Genomic DNA, 19,016 nt, shown 5'->3' with positions numbered 1-19,016 from the left:
CTGACTCTCTTAGCCGAGGCCAAAGCGAGAAGGAACACCATCTTCAGTGTAAGGTGGCAATCTGTTGCTTGGGGTAATGGTTTGTAGGAAGCTCCCTTTAGAAACTGAAGGACTCGAACCATGCTCCAAGGAGGAGGTCTAACCTCCGACTGATGACAAGTAATTTCATAACTTCATATGAGGGGAGAAAGTTCCAATAAGGAAGAAATATCTACTCCCTTCAGAATAAAGGCAAGACTCAAGGCTGAGCAGTAGCCTTTGACTCCTGAAAACAAGAGAAACAATTCTTCCCGGAGGTATTCAAGGAACTCCACTACTGTTGGAATAGATTCATCGAGGGGAGTGATACCCCTTCAACGACACCAACCACAGAAAACAGACCACTTAGCCTGGTAGACTGGAGCTGAAGAATGTCTGAGGAATCCAGACATCCTTTCTGCAACTCGTTGTGAAAAGCCTCTCTTAAGTGAGAAGATTCTGGACAGTCTCCAGGCAGTGTGCCGAAGAAAGCTATGGCTTTGTGGAAGCTGTTGGTATGTGGTTGTTAGAGTAGATTGAGTTGTGGAGGAAGTTCCTTTAGAAGCCCCATCAGAAGCTGCAGAAGCTCTGGGAACCATTCGGCGTGATGCCATACCGGAGTTATCATTCATTAATAAGTTCTTACTTATTCTGTCTTTGTTGAGGACCTTTCTAATCAGACAGAAAGGGAGAAATGCGTACACATAGATGTTGTCCCACCGTTATTGGAATGCATCTTGTCATAGAGCCTGGGGGTCCGGGAGGATCACCTAACCCGAGGTTGGGAAAGGTATCCCCCAAAGGACACAATAAGGACTGTGCACTCTCTTCACTGGTCGTCATCATTGTGAGAAGGAGAGGGGTGGCGTAAGATCTGTAAAAAAAAAATTACAAATAATTAATCAACTGACAAAACAACTATTCGGGAAAACACAACCCTCCAGGAGGAAGAAGTTCCCCGAGGAGGAGCGGACAAGCTAAAGACTATGCACTCCATCTGCCAGCAAAGTAAGACTGTTGGCCCATTGCCGCTAGAAGAGTGTGGAGTCGAGAGATGAAAGTTAGAATAACAAACAGTTATTACTGTACTTCAACTTAATTACTGAAGAAAACCCTTTGGGAGCGCAACCCAACCCGCGAAACAGGAAAGGTGTTCCCAAAAAGGATACATGTGCCATTCACGTAAAGAGGGAGAGCAGCGTTGTCAGCAAGGAAGTGCAAGACCGAAGTCAAGTTCTGGATAAGCTGCAAGCGGCCTTCCCCCAAGAACTTGCAAGGGAGACCGACGTTAACATCCAAACAGAAAAAAGTATCAACCCAATGACGACTTCCCTGTGACGGAGACCGAGTCCTTGGAATGCCACAAGCCTACAGGTTGTACGGCATCCAAGGGGGGGAAAATCGTTAGAAAAGGTTCTCCGCCCTTGAGAACCTGCCGCACTATGCTTCCACACAAACAGTGACATTCATTGTAAAGGAAAGCTTAAATATATATAAAAAATGGAAAGTCAGGTTTAAGGCAGGGGAGAGAGCGGAAACGTTAACTCTCTACCGAGCCAAAAGGAAAGTGGGTGCTCAGCTAGCAGTTGAGGTGGTTACTTACTTACAATAACGACATGGAAAATCAATTGTTATTGAATATCTATGTTTATGTTGTATATGGAAAATGTTCCTTTATATTACATTGCGTTAAGTGGAAATGTGCAGGTTTGTGTACAAATGAATGTTTTATTGATATTTCATTATAAGCATTGTTACCAAGGATTATTGTCTTGTGAATAGTTGTATAATTGGTTAACAATGCGATGTAAGTTGTTTGATAGTTTCGTTCGGTTCGTGTTGGGTTGTTGGCTTCATTCGTTTTGTTGTTTCTTTTGTCGTGAGCGAACAAGACCGAAGTCGTGGGTTTGGGTGAGAGAGCGAACGTATTATTTTCCCGACAGAGGCAGCAGAGGTAACGGCCACAGTTGCTGTCTGTCGCTTCTCAAGTCTCAACGTTCGTAGCGTGATTTGGTAACAGGAGAACTTAATCAGAGTGAAGAGAATTTCTCTTTGATTAACGATGCCGTTCCTTCCCAGCATTTAATGAAGTGGATGAATTAGTCAACCGAAGTTTGGATGAGTATCATATATTATTTAATTGCCTTGAATGGGATAAATCGCTAGGGATATGCATATCTGTGCGTGGGATTCCGTGACTGGGTAAAATTAAATATATATTAGTGGTATCGCGGTTTACCCGTGCCTATTGTAATCCGAACTCGGCAAGAACTTCATATGAAAATGTTATTTTTATTAGTAAAATAAATTTTTGAATATACTTACCCGATAATCATGTAGCTGTCAACTCCGTTGCCCGACAGAATTCTATGGAGGGATACGCCAGCTATCACAATACTAGAAAGGGGTGTACTTACCAGCGCCACCTGTGGCCAGGTACTCAAGTACTTCTTGTTGACACCTCCTCAATTATTCCTCGGTCCACTGGTTCTCTATGGGGAGGAAGGGAGGGTCGATTAAATCATGATTATCGGGTAAGTATATTCAAAAATTTATTTTACTAATAAAAATAACATTTTTCAATATTAAACTTACCCGATAATCATGTAGCTGATTCACACCCAGGGGGGTGGGTGAAAAACCAGTGTACAAGACTAAAGGATAGCTAAGTATCCCGTATTTCATATAATCAGTTATCCACAATAACAATGAAATAATAAGTACCTGGTAAGGAAGTCGACTTGAACCGTTACTCTGCCTTTAATAAGATCGTCTTCCTTACTGAGCGCAGCGTTCCTCTTGGGAGGCTGAATCAACTCAAAGGTGCTAAAGTATACAGGGCTGCAACCCATACTAAAGGACCTCATCACAACCTTTAACCTCGGCGCTTCTCAAGAAAGAATTGACCACCCGCCAAATCAACAAGGATGTGGAAGGCTTCTTAGCCGACCGTACAACCCATAAAAAGTATTCAAGAGAAAGGTTAAAAGGTTATGGGATTATGGGAATGTAGTGGCTGAGCCCTCGCCTACTACTGCATTCGTTGCCACGAATGGTCCCAGGGTGTAGCAGTACTCGTAAAGAGACTGGACATCTTTGAGATAGAATGATGCGAACACTGACTTGCTTCTCCAATAGGTTGCATCCATAACACTCTGCAGAGAATGGTTCTGTTTGAAGGCCACTGAAGTAGCCACAGCTCCCACTTCATGTGTCCTTACCTTCAGCAAAGCAAGGTCTTCTTCCTTCAGATGAGAATGTGTTTCTCTAATCAGAAGCCTGAATAGTAAGAAACTGAGTTCTTAGAACTTGGAAAAGAAGGTTTCTTGATAGCACACTATAAGGCTTCTGATTGTCCTTGTAAAGGTTAAGACCTTTTTAGATAGTACCTAAGAGCTCTAACTGGGCAAAGTACTCTCTTCAGATCATTCCCCACCAAGTTGGACAGGCTTGGGATCTCGAACGACTTAGGCCAAGGACGTGAAGGAAGCTCGTTTAGCAAAAACCGAGCTGCAAGGAACATGTAGCCGTTTCAGATGTGAAAACAATGATCCTGCTGAAGGCGTGGATCTCACTTACTCTTTTAGCTGTTGTCAAGCACACGAGGAAAAGAGTTTTTAATGTGAGGTCCTAAAAAGAGGCTGATTGGAGAGGTTCAAATCTTGATGACATAAGGAACCTTAGGACCACGTCTAGATTCCAGCCTGGAGTGGACAACCGACGTTCCTTTGAGGTCTCAAAAGACCTAGGGAGGTCCTGTAGATCTTTGTTGGTGGAAAGATCCAAGCCTCTGTGGCGGAAAACCGCTGCCAACATACAGTAGGGTCCCGAATTATGCGAGAATTTGGTCGATGAAAGGCCTCGTGTAATTGGAAATTCGTATATTTCGAAACACATCATGGTGGCAAACAGCAACCTACCTGTCAATTTTTTTTTCACTCCATATCTAGCTTTCTAGCTATATATATACTGTATATACACTGTGTGTGTATGTATGTGTGTATGTATGTATGTATATATATATTATATATATAAAATATATATATATATATATATATATATATATACTGTAGCTTTTATCTTAACAATACTGTAAGAAATCCTTCTTATAGATTTTTTTTTATAAAATACTGTACAAAATTTCTTTTATGGATAAATAAAACAATAAAAAGTTGTTAAAGTTTTGATAATTTTCTATGACTGTAGTATTTACTACTGTACTATGCATAGCTTACTGTTTTCAGTATTTTCCGAATGATGTAGAATTATTTCCTATAGATACAAAAAACAAAAAAGGGTTTTCAAGGTTTGATACAGTACGTATCTAGCAATAGTTAAAAATTACAGTATAGTACTGTATATCCATGATGACACTCCCACACGTAAACACGGCCACTAGGCGCAAGTGTGCAATAGGCTGCTGTACGATAATCACGCTTTTTTTGCCCTGAGCGGTCATTTCACTAATGATAATTTTTCAAAGTTAATATAATTTCTTTATGCTTATAATTCGTAATTATAGTTAAAAGTAGGGATATTAATTAAATGGTTGAGTTAAAAAATCAATTAATACTACTATTATTTAATTTCAAATGGCTACATAATACTGAATATTCTAATGGGTTCTTTTTATCTTCAATCGTAAATCTTACGCCTGGATAAGCAACAAAAGGAAAGGGATAGGTCTCTCCTCTCTCTCTCTCTCTCTCTCTCTCTCTCTCTCTCTCTCTCTCTCTCTCTCTCTCTCTCTCTCTCTCTCTTCATATCGTTTCCTGTAGTTTTCAAATATGTTCGTCATACATTTGTACATTATTTATCCACTTTATTCTCTCTCTCTCTCTCTCTCTCTCTCTCTCTCTCTCTCTCTCTCTCTCTCTCTCTCTCTCTCTTCATATCGTTTCCTGTAGTTTTCAAATATGTTCGTCATACATTTGTACATTATTTATCCACTTTATCTCTCTCTCTCTCTCTCTCTCTCTCTCTCTCTCTCTCTCTCTGCGTTTCCTTTCCCTTTATAGTTTTGTGAAATTTCGTTGTCCAGTCATTCGGTAATGAGAAGTCATTTTCGCTTTCGACATCGAAAGAAAACTTTGTTTCTTCAATATACTCATCACTGGAGGATTCAGAACTAGTGCTCTCATTATCAAACAGGTTATCATTATCAAATTCCACAACAAGAATATCATTTATTTCATCTAAAGAAATAACCTTCCTCTTTAGACCTTTCATTACAAAAGGAACAACAAATAACCACTTATGCATGAACGCCCGAGCGCACTGATAGGAAACCAGTTCAAACCAGAGTTTTGTAACATCAAGCTACCTTCAGAAAAATAGTTGCCAGACATCATATAAGTTTCTATTCACAGTCCCCATATGCTGAGAGTGTTGCCAAGTGGTGATCCTATACTTACTATACAAGTAAAGTAACATCACGAGACTGACGGCTTGTAAAAGGCAATTAAAGTCATGAACGGAATATACAGTTGAAGGCGGTACCGAGTAGATCGTGGTGAACGGTTTATCACGTGGGTGACGCTTAACAGGTTATAAAAACATTTTAAATAGTTCGGTATTTTCTCTATCCATCCTCTCCCAGAAAACCTTCAAATGTGAATTATCGGAATGTGTGCAGATCTTGGCAGTGCGATAACTAGTTAGCGACTGAGAATAAAAAAAATAAAAAGCCCGATTGACGAATGACGATGCTGATGAAGAGGATATCGAATACCTATTTTTCCCTAATTGATTTTTTCTACGTTCTGTCTAATCCAATGTACAGTACATTCTTATGTAAAGGGCGAACCCCAACATTTCTTGATGCTGCTACACTTTAATTATAGATATTTTACCACCTATTTATAATCTTTATTTATAATAACATCTTTAGTAAAAGCTCTTCAATATCACTTTCAGGAGTAAATGCGTTTATGATCGACGATGAAACGTAAAAAAAAAAAACGTTTTCCTTTTAAGAAGGCGTTTTTTTAGGAAAAAAAAAACAACACGAAACAAAATTGCTCATATTTCATATATTTTGATTTTCTAAGGATAAATAAAACAACATTATTATTACATAGTACCTGGTAAGATATCTTTTGCCGCAAAAGTTAACTTATAGACAGATGTTAAATTTGGTTAGCGAGTTCGTTATGATCGGCGATGGAACGTACTAAACAAAGTAATGGGTTTGGTTGTGGTGACATGTTTGGCAGTAGCATGATATAAAATAGTCTTTATTTTGATGGTTTTTAATTTAAAGTTTAATGAATAAGGATTGTTCACCATAATCACAACGTAAGTATAAAAATCAATTAGTACAAATATGGAATATTATACATATAGGTGTTGGACAGTTAGGCTAGGCCTAGCGACAAGTTCACACAACAGATGGGCAAACCTTAACATTTTTCATCCAAAACTAGTCTTAAAATGTTTGAACAGAAATCTTTCTCTCACATTCTCCCCCCCCCTTCTCAGACATCGGGGAACCATCCCCCCCCCCAATACAATTAAGAAAACAATAGATTTCCTACGCTTCGCGGTGCTTGACTCGCGGATTTAGAATGCTCCTCGCAAATACAGGAAAATTAATTTTTAAAAACTATCGATCGCGTAATTGAGGAATCGCGTAATTAGAACACGTGTAATTCGGGACCCTACTGTACTTCTGTAACCCTTGATCGTAGGAGCTGAAAGGGATCTTACTTTCCTTAGATATAACAGGAAGTCAGCAATCTGGGTTACAGTGGTACTGGTTGAGGAAACTGCATTGGTCTTGTACCAGCTACGGAAGACTTCCCCTTGAGACTGATAGATTCTGAGAGTGGATGTACTCCTTGCTTTGGCAATCGTTCTGGCTGCCTCCTTCGAAAAGCCCCTAGCTCTTGAGAGTCTTTCGAAAGTCTGAAGGCAGTCAGACGAAGTGCGTGGAGGATTGGGTGTACCTTCTTTACGTGAGGTAGACTTAGAAGGTTCACTCCTAGAGGAAGAGTCCTGGGAATGTCGACCAGCCATTGCAGTACCTCTAAGAACCATTCTCTCGCGGACCAGAGCGGAGCCAACCAACGTCAGCCGTGTCCCTTTGTGAGAGGAGAACTTCTGAAGTACCCTGTTGACAATCTTGAACGGCAGGAATGCATACAGGTCGAGATGGAACCAATCCAGCAGAAAAGCATCCACGTGAACTGCTGCTGGGTCTGGAATCGGAGAACAATACTACAGGAGTCTCTAGGTTATCGAGGTAGTGAACAGATCTATGGTTGGCTGACCCCACAGGGCCCAAAGTCTGTTGCAAACATTCTTGAGAAGGGTCCACTCTGTGGGGATGACCTGACCCTTCCGTCTGAGGTGATCTGCCATGACATTCATACCGCCCTGAATGAACCTCGTTACCAGTTAGCTTTCGATCTTTAGACCAGATGAGTAGGTCCCTTGCGATCTAGAACAACTTCCACGAAAGAGTCCCTCCCTGCTTGAAGATGTAAGCCAGGGCTGTGGTGTTGTCAGAGTCCACCTCCACCACTTTGTTAAGCTGGAGGGACTTGAAGTTTATCAAGGCCAGAATAACCGCCAACAACTCCTTGCAATTGATGTGAAGTGTCCTTTGCTCCTGATTCCATGTTCCCGAGCATTCTTGTCCGTCCAAAGTCGCACCCCAGCCCGTGTCTGATGCGTCCGAGAGGAGACGGCGGTCGTGTTTCTGAACAGCCAAAGGTAGACTTCCTTGAGAAGAAAGCTGTTCTTACACCACGCGAGAGAAGACCTCCTCTCTTCGGAAACAGGAACTGAGACCGTCTCTAGCGTCATGTCCTTTATCCAGTGAGCAGCTAGATGATACTGAAGGGGGGGGAGGTGGAGTCTCCCTAACACGATGAACAGGGCCAGCGATGAAAGTGTCCCTGTTAGACTCATCCACTACCTGACTGAGCATCGGTTCCTTCTCAGCATGCTCTGGATGCATTCTAGGGCTTGGAAGATCCTTGGGGCCGACGGAAAAGTCCGAAAAGCTCGACTCTGAAGATCCATACCCAAGGAGACAATGGTCTGGGATGGAACGAGCTGAGACTCCTCAAAATTGACCAGGAGGCCCAGTTCCTTGGTCAGATCCATAGTCCATTTGAAAATCTCCAGACAGCGACGACTTGTGGGAGCTCTTAAAAGCCAGTCGTCTGACGGAGCCGGACACAAGATCATGGTACTGCTGCACAGTCTGTGAACTGTCAATCATGGGCAAGCGAGGAAGTACAGTGACAACCCGAATCTGTCTAGACTGTCTGGGTCGTACAGACAACTCCTTATCGGGTTGCTGAGGTTGCCGCACTGCGTCACAACAAGTCACTTCTGTTGGTTGTTGAACGTCTTCCCCGTGACACATTGACTCCGTAAACAAAAAATCCTCTAACAAGGACTAAGCTTGGACTGCATGTCTTGCAACACAGCTCAAGGTCTAAGGGAGCAGGTGTGGTAACAGACGGGATTAGCGACTGAAGTGGAACCATTACCTTCCCTGAAAGCATGTTACGCTTAAATAAAAGTCCATAGGAGGCTATGCAGCTAAAGGCTCCCTCCAAATGACAGAGTCCTCAAGGGAATATCAGAAGGAGGGAGAAAAGAACTTTCTCATCTACAGGGACCATATCCTAGAAAAGCTAAGTTCTCTCAGTGAGGGTTCACTGGTGCAAAAGCAGCAGACTAGAAGGCAACGTTATGAAACTGCTTGACAGTCTAGTGAGTTGGCAACAACCAAAGATGTGTGACTGAGAAGCATGCGGTAAGGTATGCAGAGCATGTTGTATGCAGAGTATGCTGTATGCAGAGCATGCTGAATGTAGAGCATGTTGTATGCAGAGCATGCTGAATGCAGAGCATGCTGAATGCAGAGCATGTTGTATGCAGAGCATGCTGAATGCAGAGCATGCTGTATGCAGAGCATGTTGTATGCAGAGCATGCTGTATGCAGAGCATGCTGTATGTAGAGCATGTTGTATGCAGAGCATGCTGAATGCAGAGCATGCTGTATGCAGAGCATGTAGTATGCAGAGCATGCTGTAAGCAGAGCATGCTGTATGTAGAGCATGCTGTAAGGTAAGCAGAGCGTGTGCATGGCGTTTAACATTTCTCAGAAATTCCATGACCAGTGCTAGAGTGCTTTATGCATGCTTGCATGGGGTTTAAATATCAACATAATATTTACCTTACATTCATAACTCATGATTCATATTTTTTGCCATATTCTGCGATATTGTTAAAAACATATTGCAAGGAATACAAATATATTTTTATAAGTAATACAAATAACCTCCATTATCATAAGGTTTGAAAATGGAGGTAAGGTATGCTGAACAGCAGAGTCAGAACGAGCTGGAACAACAATAGTTGAGGTTTCCTCTTCAAGACTCTGTTGAGGGAACACCTGAGGCTCAGTCTGCAAAGGCTGATCAAAGGAAGTAGCAGAAGGTAGGCGCATGGGTGGAGGAGGCTGACTCCTGGCATGAGTGGCTGAACCCAAGGGTTGCGCTTGCTGAGCGGTTGGCGGAAGCGGAGTAGCAAGTTCCTGTTCCTGTGGTGTGAGCGGAGCGCGATGAGGTAGAGGCTGCGCAGAACAAGGTAAATGTCTCGCAAGCTGAGGCTCCTGAGGCGCAAGGCTAAGGTGTAGTGGTGCTTGCCTTGTGGAGGGTTGAGCTCGCTGCAGCGAGAGCTGAGGAGACTGACTCAAGGACGGGAGAGGTTGTTGTACCTCAACCGAGTGTTGCATCACTGGTGGAGCAGCAAGTGGAGGCGGAGGAAGAGAGGTATAATCCTCCTGATCCCATTGTAAAGGTTGCCTTAAAGAAGGCGGAGGCTGAGCACCACTGGGAACAGCCAACTCAGAACGTGGCTCAACATCGTACGCCTGGCAGGTGGTACTGCGATCAGGCGGAGCGAGCGCAGGCGGAGGGAGTGTAGGCGGAGGCGGAGGCGCAACACTCTCAGCCCGACACTCACGCATCAAGACCGAAAGTTGTGACTGCATGGACTGCAGTAGAGTCAACTTGGGGTCGGCAGACACTAAGGTCTGCTGAGGTAAAGCCTTAACAGCAGAGATCTGTTGCGGCAGAACCTTACTCCTCTTAGGCGGAGTGCATTCAACTGATGACTGAGGAGAGTCAGAGCTAACCCAATGACTGCATCCGGGTTGTTGAACTCTAACTTCGTACGTCTGGCATAGGTCTGGACTTTATGTTTAAGAGGTATTGAGACCTGAGACCAGCGTTTTCTCCCCTAAATTTCTTCTGCAGACGAGCAAAATAAGGGCTCAATCGTCTGCGGGTGGGAGTGACGGTCTCAGTAAGACACGCCCACAACCACCGAGGATACTTCTGTGCGCCGATCAAGGCCTGCTGCACCCTTTTGTCCTTCGACATTGCTTCTCCCCTGGGCTTGGGAGCTTGCAAGAGGTCCCGGACTGGGAGAACGACTGGCGCGCACAGAAATACCCTCACGCACAACACTGACACACTTTGCGCTAATCACTTATCACTTTGATTTTCTGTTTGCACTTATTTCACTGAACTCGAAACTTTAAGTGGTTTGTACCTGAAACACACAATTCTATCCTTTCTCAAAAGTTAGTAATTGCGAAAACAGAATTACAATGTAACAGAAAAATCTAATGAAAGATAAATAATTCAGTGGCTGGAAAGAGACTAAACACTAGATCACTCTAGAAACGTTTACTTTCTTCCCCTAAAGAGACTAGGGAGAAGAGCAAAAAACGATAACAACGTTACTCGTACGCCTGGCAGGCTTGAATGAAACGTTTACTCTTTCTCCCTCCGTCTCTATCTCTCTCTTGACTTAGAACCTGAGAGAAGAGCCCAATCATATATATCGTTAAAACATATTATTGTTAAAGGAAAAAACTGAAATATTTCCCAAAATGAAAAGTTCCTTTATTAGGATTAAAACCATTAAGTTAAGAAAGAATGAACAAAACGCTAGACACGGTTACTCTTACTGCAATGTGAAACCGTGAAAATTCTTTCTCTATCGTAACGATAGAGTGCAAGTTGAACGTTCTGAACGTCAACAACTGCAGAGACAAAACAAAACGTTAGTTCAACTTTGAAAACAGTACTAGACTATCAAAGAAATTCTTTCAAAGACATTAATAGCATAATATGTTAACAGGTAAAACCGAAATGACGGGCTCAATGTTAATTAACTTCGGTACTAAGAAAAGACCGCCTACTATTAGGAAGGTCGAATATAAACAAATATAAAAATTAATTTTAATAAGTTTATAAAAAAAGGAAGTTAATCGAAGAGGCCTATAAGAGGCGGAGAGATATAAAATAAATCTATAACTTTTGTCAAGCAAAATTAAGAAAGAGAGTCTATACTCTCTTAGACACCAACACTTCCGTCTAAGGGAAGGGTCGGCCATTTAAAGGTGAAAGAGAGTTCATACTCTCTTCGTCACCATAATTAATCAAATTAATTCCAAAAGCTAACTAAGCTAATATAGAAGTTTCCAGTAAAGCGACAGCCGAAATCAAAGAGAAATACTTCACCAAAGTCGTGAAAATACTCCAAGAACATAAGCGTATCCCAGAACGTCTTGCCGGAAGCACGACAGAGGAATAATTGAGGAGGTGTCAACAAGAAGTACTTGAGTACCTGGCCACAGGTGGCGCTGGTAAGTACACCCCTTTCTAGTATTGTGATAGCTGGCGTATCCCTCCATAGAATTCTGTCGGGCAACGGAGTTGACAGCTACATGATTATCGGGTAAGTTTAATATTGAAAAATAGTAAGTAATAATTGGGAGGAAAAAGCACAATAGAATATAGTATGTCTTTTTGTCTTTGTAACACAACGCAATGAATTCTTTATGTAGAGAAAGGGTCTTGAGTTCTCTTAAACGAATCTGGTAATTAGTAATTTCTGTAATTGACTGAAGTCATTATATGTTGTTGCTTGTCTGACCCTTATAAGTAACGATAATCATATGGCTCTTCTTTCAACTACGTCGAAAGTAATATCTCTTATAAAGAGCGAGGGTTTGTATAGAGTGACGGAACAATTAATATTCCAAACAAATTCTCTGTTATGCAAATGCAAACCTTAGGCTTGGTAGAGTCTATTCATTGCTTTATCTGTAGGTAAACTTGAAGAACAAGTTTTTATAAACTTGTTCTTCAAGTTTGAGGCTTCAATCTCAAGACTAATGTCCAGCGATCTATCATTAGGGAAGTAGTTTGGATCTTTTACTCAGGACATAGGTTTGATTCACAAAACAAAAATGTGTTTAAAAAAATCTATTTATTTATCTCAAGCCCCAAACACCACCTAATCGTAATTGAACACAATCGGGGAGAATATAATTTACATACAGAGGAGGTTTCCAACCAGAATAACAAATAACAAAGCTGGATGAAAATAAGTAATGCCTATACAATCAATTCATTAAGAGTATGCTGGTCACTGGCAAACTTGATAAGACATGCAATACCATAGATGAATTGCCAAAACTTAAAGTGTTTAACCTATCAGTTCAGATAACAATTGAATCTTGAAAAGACACAGAACATGTTTGTTAACAATCTATAAGGGTGAATAATGACATGGGAAGAAATAAATGGTGGTCAAACAGTGTGGGATAGGGAACTTATCACACTACTTTAATTGAGGAAACATATAGAACGATCATAATTGTAAAGAAATGTAAACTAAAATTTCTTTTTTATTTCTCAATGACAAAAGTGCATTATGAACAATTTACGATGGATTCCAATGCATCACGAGATAAAATAATAAGAGGTGGACCAAAGCAAGTAAGTGGCATGGACTTTTCATTCCAAACCCTTAACTAGACATAATTAGTTCCTCTACAAATAAATGTTCAAATCTTATTCTACTTTTCCTCACTTCTTTAAAATGGCAAAATCCTACAACTTTGGAAAAAACCTATGTTTGATTTGTTTCAACTTATTAATGTCTGCTTTATTATCCCATTAAGTGATAGAGTGAGAATGGGCTTACATGTAAGAAGGAAGGTCTCGGCAATCTAATTGTTTCAAGAAGGCAACCTTTTCAGCACACAAGTTCATTGTAATCCAAAGACTGCAAAAACAGCTGCAAAGGCTCAATAATTCACACAAAAATAATTATGAAAAAAATATTCAATAGATTTAATATGATAATGTCTCAACAGGATAATAATATACATGTTTCATATTATGGTGTGTATTTAAAGGATTCTCTATTTAGGAGTAATTGGATGATGTGGCTACTAATATTTCTCAAGTGATATCACATTAAGCCCATACAAACATGTTTTGTATTTTCACTGTAGACGATGTTCAACAATATTATTACTGACAAAGAGAAAATATTTTAAGGGCAAGACACAAAGGGTAGTACAGTACCATAAATACTTTGTTTAGGAACCAACATTTCAAGCTTGCAGTGGATAGTTGTATATGGGAGAAATGGTCTGCTTTAATTATTAAAACTAATGATTATTATTTCTAAAATCCTTACCTGCAGAGATCTCAAAATATTTAGTATCAGGGAGATCAAATGCCATCTGATGTTCATATACAGTAATTGCATTATTTTCTTGGTTGTCCCTTTTTCTTTCATATTCTGGAAATAAAAAAGTTGAAGATAAGTTTAAAGACTACTTTATAAATCCAATTTATCTAAAGTATTAAATCTTAGTATATTTCAGGTCTAATCACAAAAATAAATGAATGAACTAATAATTACAACCATATCTAGTTGGAATAATGTTTCACTCCTACATCATAAAGCATAAGAACAGGAATAACCATAATGCATTGAAAAGCAAGATGCTATAAGCCCAGGAGCTCCAACAGGGAAAAATTGCCCAGTGAGGAAAGGAAATAGGGAATAAATAAACGATATGAGAAAAAATTAACAATACAATATTTTAAAAACAGTAACATCAAAACAGATATGTCATATATAAACTATAAAAAGACTTATGTCAGCCAATTCAACATAAAAACATCTGCTGCAAGTTTGAGCTTTTGAATTTCTACGGATTCAACTACCCAATTAGGAAGATCATTCCACAACTTGGTAACTGCTGGAATAAAACTTTTAGAATACTGTGCTGTATTGAGCGTCATGATGGAGAAGGACTGACTATTAGAATTAACTCCATGCCTAGTATTGCGAACAGGATGGAACTGTCCAGGAAGATCTGAATGTAAAGGATGGCCAGAATTATGAAAAATCTTATGCAACATGCATAATGAACTAATTGAACGACGGTGCCAAAGATTAATAACTAGATCAGGAATAAAAACTTTAATGGACCGTAAGTTCCTGTCCAGCAAATTGAAATGAGAATCAGCAGCTAAAGACTAGGCAGTAGAACAATACTCAAAAGAAGGTAGAATGAAATAATTCAAACATTTCTTCAGAATAGATTGATCACCAAAAATTTTAAGACTCTCAATAAGCCAATTTTTTTGTGCAATTGAAGAAGACACAGACTTAATGTGCTTCTCAAAAGTAAATTTGCTGTTGAGAATCACACCTAAAATTTTAAAAGTCATACAAAGTTAAAGAAACATTATCAATGCTGAGATCCGGATGTTAAGGAGCCACTGTCCTTGACCCACTTACAATCACATCGACGAGTCTTGTAGACCCTAACTCTTTAGGGTATTGCCACACCGTGCCTTTGCTCACAACAAACGGATTTTGTCATAAGAAAAATCTATTTTTGGGTGAGATAACCATGTCGTCTTGATGGAAGTTCCTCATTGGCAGCTTCTATTTGGGATATTTCTGCAAGTGATATACCAGAGAAATTTACCTTAGAGGTATCACAGACTTCTTCCCCTCCGGAGCGAATATCCCGAGAGATATTGTGGGGAAGGAGTCTCCCCATTCTGCGGCAAATATCCAAGAGGAAAAATGCAACGAGACTTATTTCGTACCTTGAGGGTACGGCGGCATTGAGTAGGAATTGTAAACAATTACCTAACTCCATCGTCAACAAGTTCCAAAGAGCAAGGACAGGGTATGGGAAAATCCAAGCTCTGCCACGAATCCAACACTTTTTGGCAAGAAGATTGATCAACACCTCTTTTTCCCGATGACGCACCGCCTTGCGTACGAGGGAGCTGCCGCTCAGAAGGGGATTTGGAGAAGATCTCAGAAGGGGATATTGGAGAAGATCTCTGCTCTTGCAAAAGAGAATTGATCAACTCCTTCTAAAGTTGCACCGCCTCGCGGACGAGGGAGTTGCCTCTCAGAAGGGTGTTAGAGAAGCTCTTTCCTCTCGCAAAAGAGAGGATCGATCAACTACTCCTTCCGATAGCGCATATCCTCGCGGACAAGGGAGTTGCCGCTCAGAAGGGTGTTTGAGAAGATCACTCCTCTCGCAAAAGAGAGGATCGATCAACTCCTCCTTCCGATGGCGCATCGCCTTACAGACGAGGGAGCTGCCGCTTGGAAGGGTGTTGCATCATCCTTCCTTAGATGGTCGAACTGCGCAACACTTGAAGGTGAACCTACTGGTTGTACAGGTTGCATCTCCTCCCTTCGGGCGAACCCAGGTAGAAGCACAGCACCCCATATCAAGGTCTATAGAATATTCTTTAGACCTTGACCCATGAGATGTGACTCCAAGGAGTTCCTGCCAGCCACTGCTCATGCCTGCCCGCCAAAGCAGAGCGAACATACGGTGAACAGCAGAGGTAGAGGCCAAAAGCCTCTTGCTACCTTCCTCACATGGGGAAACCGTGTAAGGAAGGCAGCTCAAAAGAAAAATCATTAAGCATTCGGCCAGTTGCTTTTAACCATAACCGGTTAAAAGGGGTTGACGGGAGAGAAAGACTACGTCTTTACTCTACCGAGCCGAAATAAAAAGTGGGGGTTAGTTGCTAGTGCTGGTGTGAGCGGGAGGGTTAACCTACCGCGCTTCCCCACTCCGCTAATGCGGTGGGTAGTTGCACCCTGACAAAAAGCTTATCGGCTGGTTTCAGCTTCGCCGAAATAATACTCCTTAGTAAAGAGCGGAAGGTTTGTATTTTGCACAGGAACAAAGTGTTTTTCAGGCATTAACAGTTTTCACGTCAACAAATGCTCATTGTTCTTTGGCCCGCAGCCCTGTTAAAAGCTGCGTTTAGAATCATCCCCATTGTTTATTCTATCATAGGATAACCAGTTGTAACTTCATTTTAAAACTGTACAAGCTTGCATTTTCCTATAGATAATCATCTTTAAATTATCTCTAATTGTGAGTAAAGTGTGTTATATTCTTATGGGATTGTCCAATGTGTGGGCAGTTTGTTTTTATAGTTTTTCCTATCATTTTAGTCTAGTTATTGTATGACTGTAAATTAACATTCAAGGTTATTCTCAACCTACTTTTCTTTTTATGTAGGAAATTAAATCACTTTAAAATAATCATCTTTCAATATACTTCCTCACGTAAGATATCCTCTGTTCCAGCCTGAAGTTTTTTTTGGGGGGATGATTTTTTTTTTTTTCCTAATGTTCCTAAGGCTAACTTAAGCCTGAAGAAATCTTACCTAAAGAAGACAGAGCTATTTACTATAGATTGCTCATTTCTGTTTATTCAGCAAGCTCAAGGCAAGAAAAGATAATAAGGGAATTTGAGGTTTTAGCTGGGTCCCTTCGCCCGGTATTAAAAATCAAGGGGTCGTGCCCAGTGCCCAGTTCTCTTGACTGTTTACCTTTTGCCCAGATTTTTGGGTATTCCAATATTTTATCTTTTTGTGTAGTGAACATCAGAGTGTGGTCGGCATTCGGACATTAGGCAATCTGCGTGCTACATCTGGTGACAGTACGCAAACCACTACAGAGCTACCTGGAGAGGCAGAAGAAGATTGAAACTGAGCCAAAACTGGAAAGGAGCTGGTCTGGGTTGCCTCATTGTAGGCCCTTAAGTGAAGGTGACCACAAGTAGAGGGAATGTCAGGTGCTGGGAGCGGTTGCTGGGACACTAGCAACCTGGAATGTACCAGCAACCAGAAAGAGAGCTGACGAATGACAATCACGAGCTAATACACGTTGACAATTGACGATCACAATCTGGTGAGTGATGATCACGAGCTGGTGAAAAACGAGCACACGCTGGCAATGCCGATCACAAGCTGGAGAATGGTAAAGAGTTGGTAAACGGCGATCATGAGCTGGCGTGTGACGATCATGAGTTGGCGAGTGACGATCACAAGCTGACGGCGATCGCGAGGTAACAGATAACTGTGGGCGTTCTTGAGCTGATGGTGTAGCTGCAGTAGGACTGTGCGAGGTGGATCCGCTAAGCAAGACAGGTTAACTTGGCAAGGCGAGTCTGTTGGCGAGACGAGTCAACTGGTTATGACGAGTCTGATAGGTGAGACAAGTCAACATGGCGAGGCAATTATGCTGGCAAGACGAGTCAACTAGAAGTGACGAGTCTTGTCGGGCACAGCGAGCTTGCTGGGAGAGAAGAGTCTGCTGGGAGAGAAGAGTCTGCTGGGCGAGATGAGTCTTCTAGACTAGACGAGATCTATCATGCTGGGAGAAACGAGTCTGCTGGGTAACAAGTCAGCTTCCAAAAAAGATGGGTGGGAAATGGACGAATCCAATTCCCGCAGGAGGAATCTCCCGAAGGTGACACCAAACAGATGAAGGAAGTCTTTCCTGTGGACGGGAAAGGTGACCAACATCTGCTGCCGCTGTTGGAAATTCTCCCCGCAAACAGGAAGATTGCCAAACAGTGGCTAGTGGAGGGACTCTCCCTCGGAAGGGAAAGTTCCAAAACCTGGAGGCGAACTTCAGGGCAGCACTTTCTCCTTCCTCTCAACAAGCTCTAGCTCAAATTGAAGGTCAACATCAAGAGTTGCCTGAGAAAAGTAGCCTAATCAGCAACAGCTCAGGAAAGCACCGATCCTAAGAACTGGAAAGGCCATCGCCAGCGCAATAGTCAGGAACTGCCGCAGACACAGGCGAAGAAGGCGGAGCATGTGCAGGAACAGCAACTTTTCCAGATAGAGGAATATACATACGACTTTCCACTCCTTATGTCGGCTGACTTAGCTGAACGAAGAAGTAAGCTGTCGCTAGTGCTGAGGAAAAGACAAAAAAGAATATAAACATCGGGTGTTGCTAGTGCTGAGGAAAAAACAAAAAATAATATAAAAACACCCTCAGGAGGACAACTTAACCCGAGGACTGGAGAGCCGTCCCCGAGAGGCACAGGCACATGCTAAAGACTATACATTCCCTCCGCCGCCTTCCTTCACAGAATGAAGGAGTGCGGTGTCGTAAGTGCTGAAAAAAAAGTTAAAACAATTTCATTTAGACATTAATTAGCTGAAGGTAAACCACTCGGGAAAACAACCTAACCCATGGACAGGAATGAAGTTCCTCGAGAGGCACAGGAACATGCTTCAGCCTAAGCACTCCCTCTACCAGTCAATGTAAAACAAGGGAGTGCTGCGCCGTCAGCGAAAAGGAGCAAGGCCGAAGTTAAGCTCTGAGTAGCATGTAAGTGGCCTCCCTTCTGATGAACTCGCACGGAGTAAGGGACAGTACCCTTCAAACGGAAAAGGAGAAACCACAAGAGGACGATTCCCTCGTGCAGAAGGCCGGGTCGCTGCTTTCGAAGAAGCAGGGAAGGCCAACAGCTTACGGGTTGTCCGGCGTCAAAATGGAAGAGACCATAAGAGGTTCCTCTGCACTTGAGAAACACTGCACTACGCTGACACTAACACTGCAACATTCATACTGCAATGATGACAGAATGTTTATATGTATATAATAACACCACATGAATGTTTAAATATATATAACAACACAAGTACGGTAAGTAAATCAAGGAAAAGTCAAAGGCTAATAAAAAATAGTTGGCAGAGAGAGAGCTTAACTTCTACTATCACCGAGCCACAAGTAAAAAGTGACGAGACAACACGGGTGTGTGTGTGTGAGCAGGGTAGCCGGCTACCCATCCTACACCTCCGCTA

At 41.7% G+C, this 19,016-nt stretch overlaps 1 protein-coding gene across 3 annotated transcripts in view; it reads right to left on the bottom strand.

Moving 5' to 3' along the window:
* The window catches only part of LOC137658679 (zinc finger protein 394-like), a 127,279-nt gene that overhangs the window by 71,304 nt on the left and 36,959 nt on the right, over window positions 1-19,016 (bottom strand). For all 3 annotated transcript variants that reach the window (XM_068393651.1, XM_068393653.1, XM_068393654.1), the window contains exon 4: window positions 13,546-13,650. In XM_068393651.1, the coding sequence (XP_068249752.1) occupies window positions 13,546-13,650 (105 nt within the window). The remainder of the gene's footprint in view (window positions 1-13,545; window positions 13,651-19,016) is intronic.

This window comes from Palaemon carinicauda, chromosome 19 (genome assembly GCF_036898095.1).
Source record: "Palaemon carinicauda isolate YSFRI2023 chromosome 19, ASM3689809v2, whole genome shotgun sequence".
Taxonomy (NCBI): Eukaryota; Metazoa; Arthropoda; class Malacostraca; order Decapoda; family Palaemonidae; genus Palaemon; species Palaemon carinicauda.
Note: the sequence above shows the minus strand (reverse complement) of the source record. Positions and strands in the feature narration are given on the sequence as shown.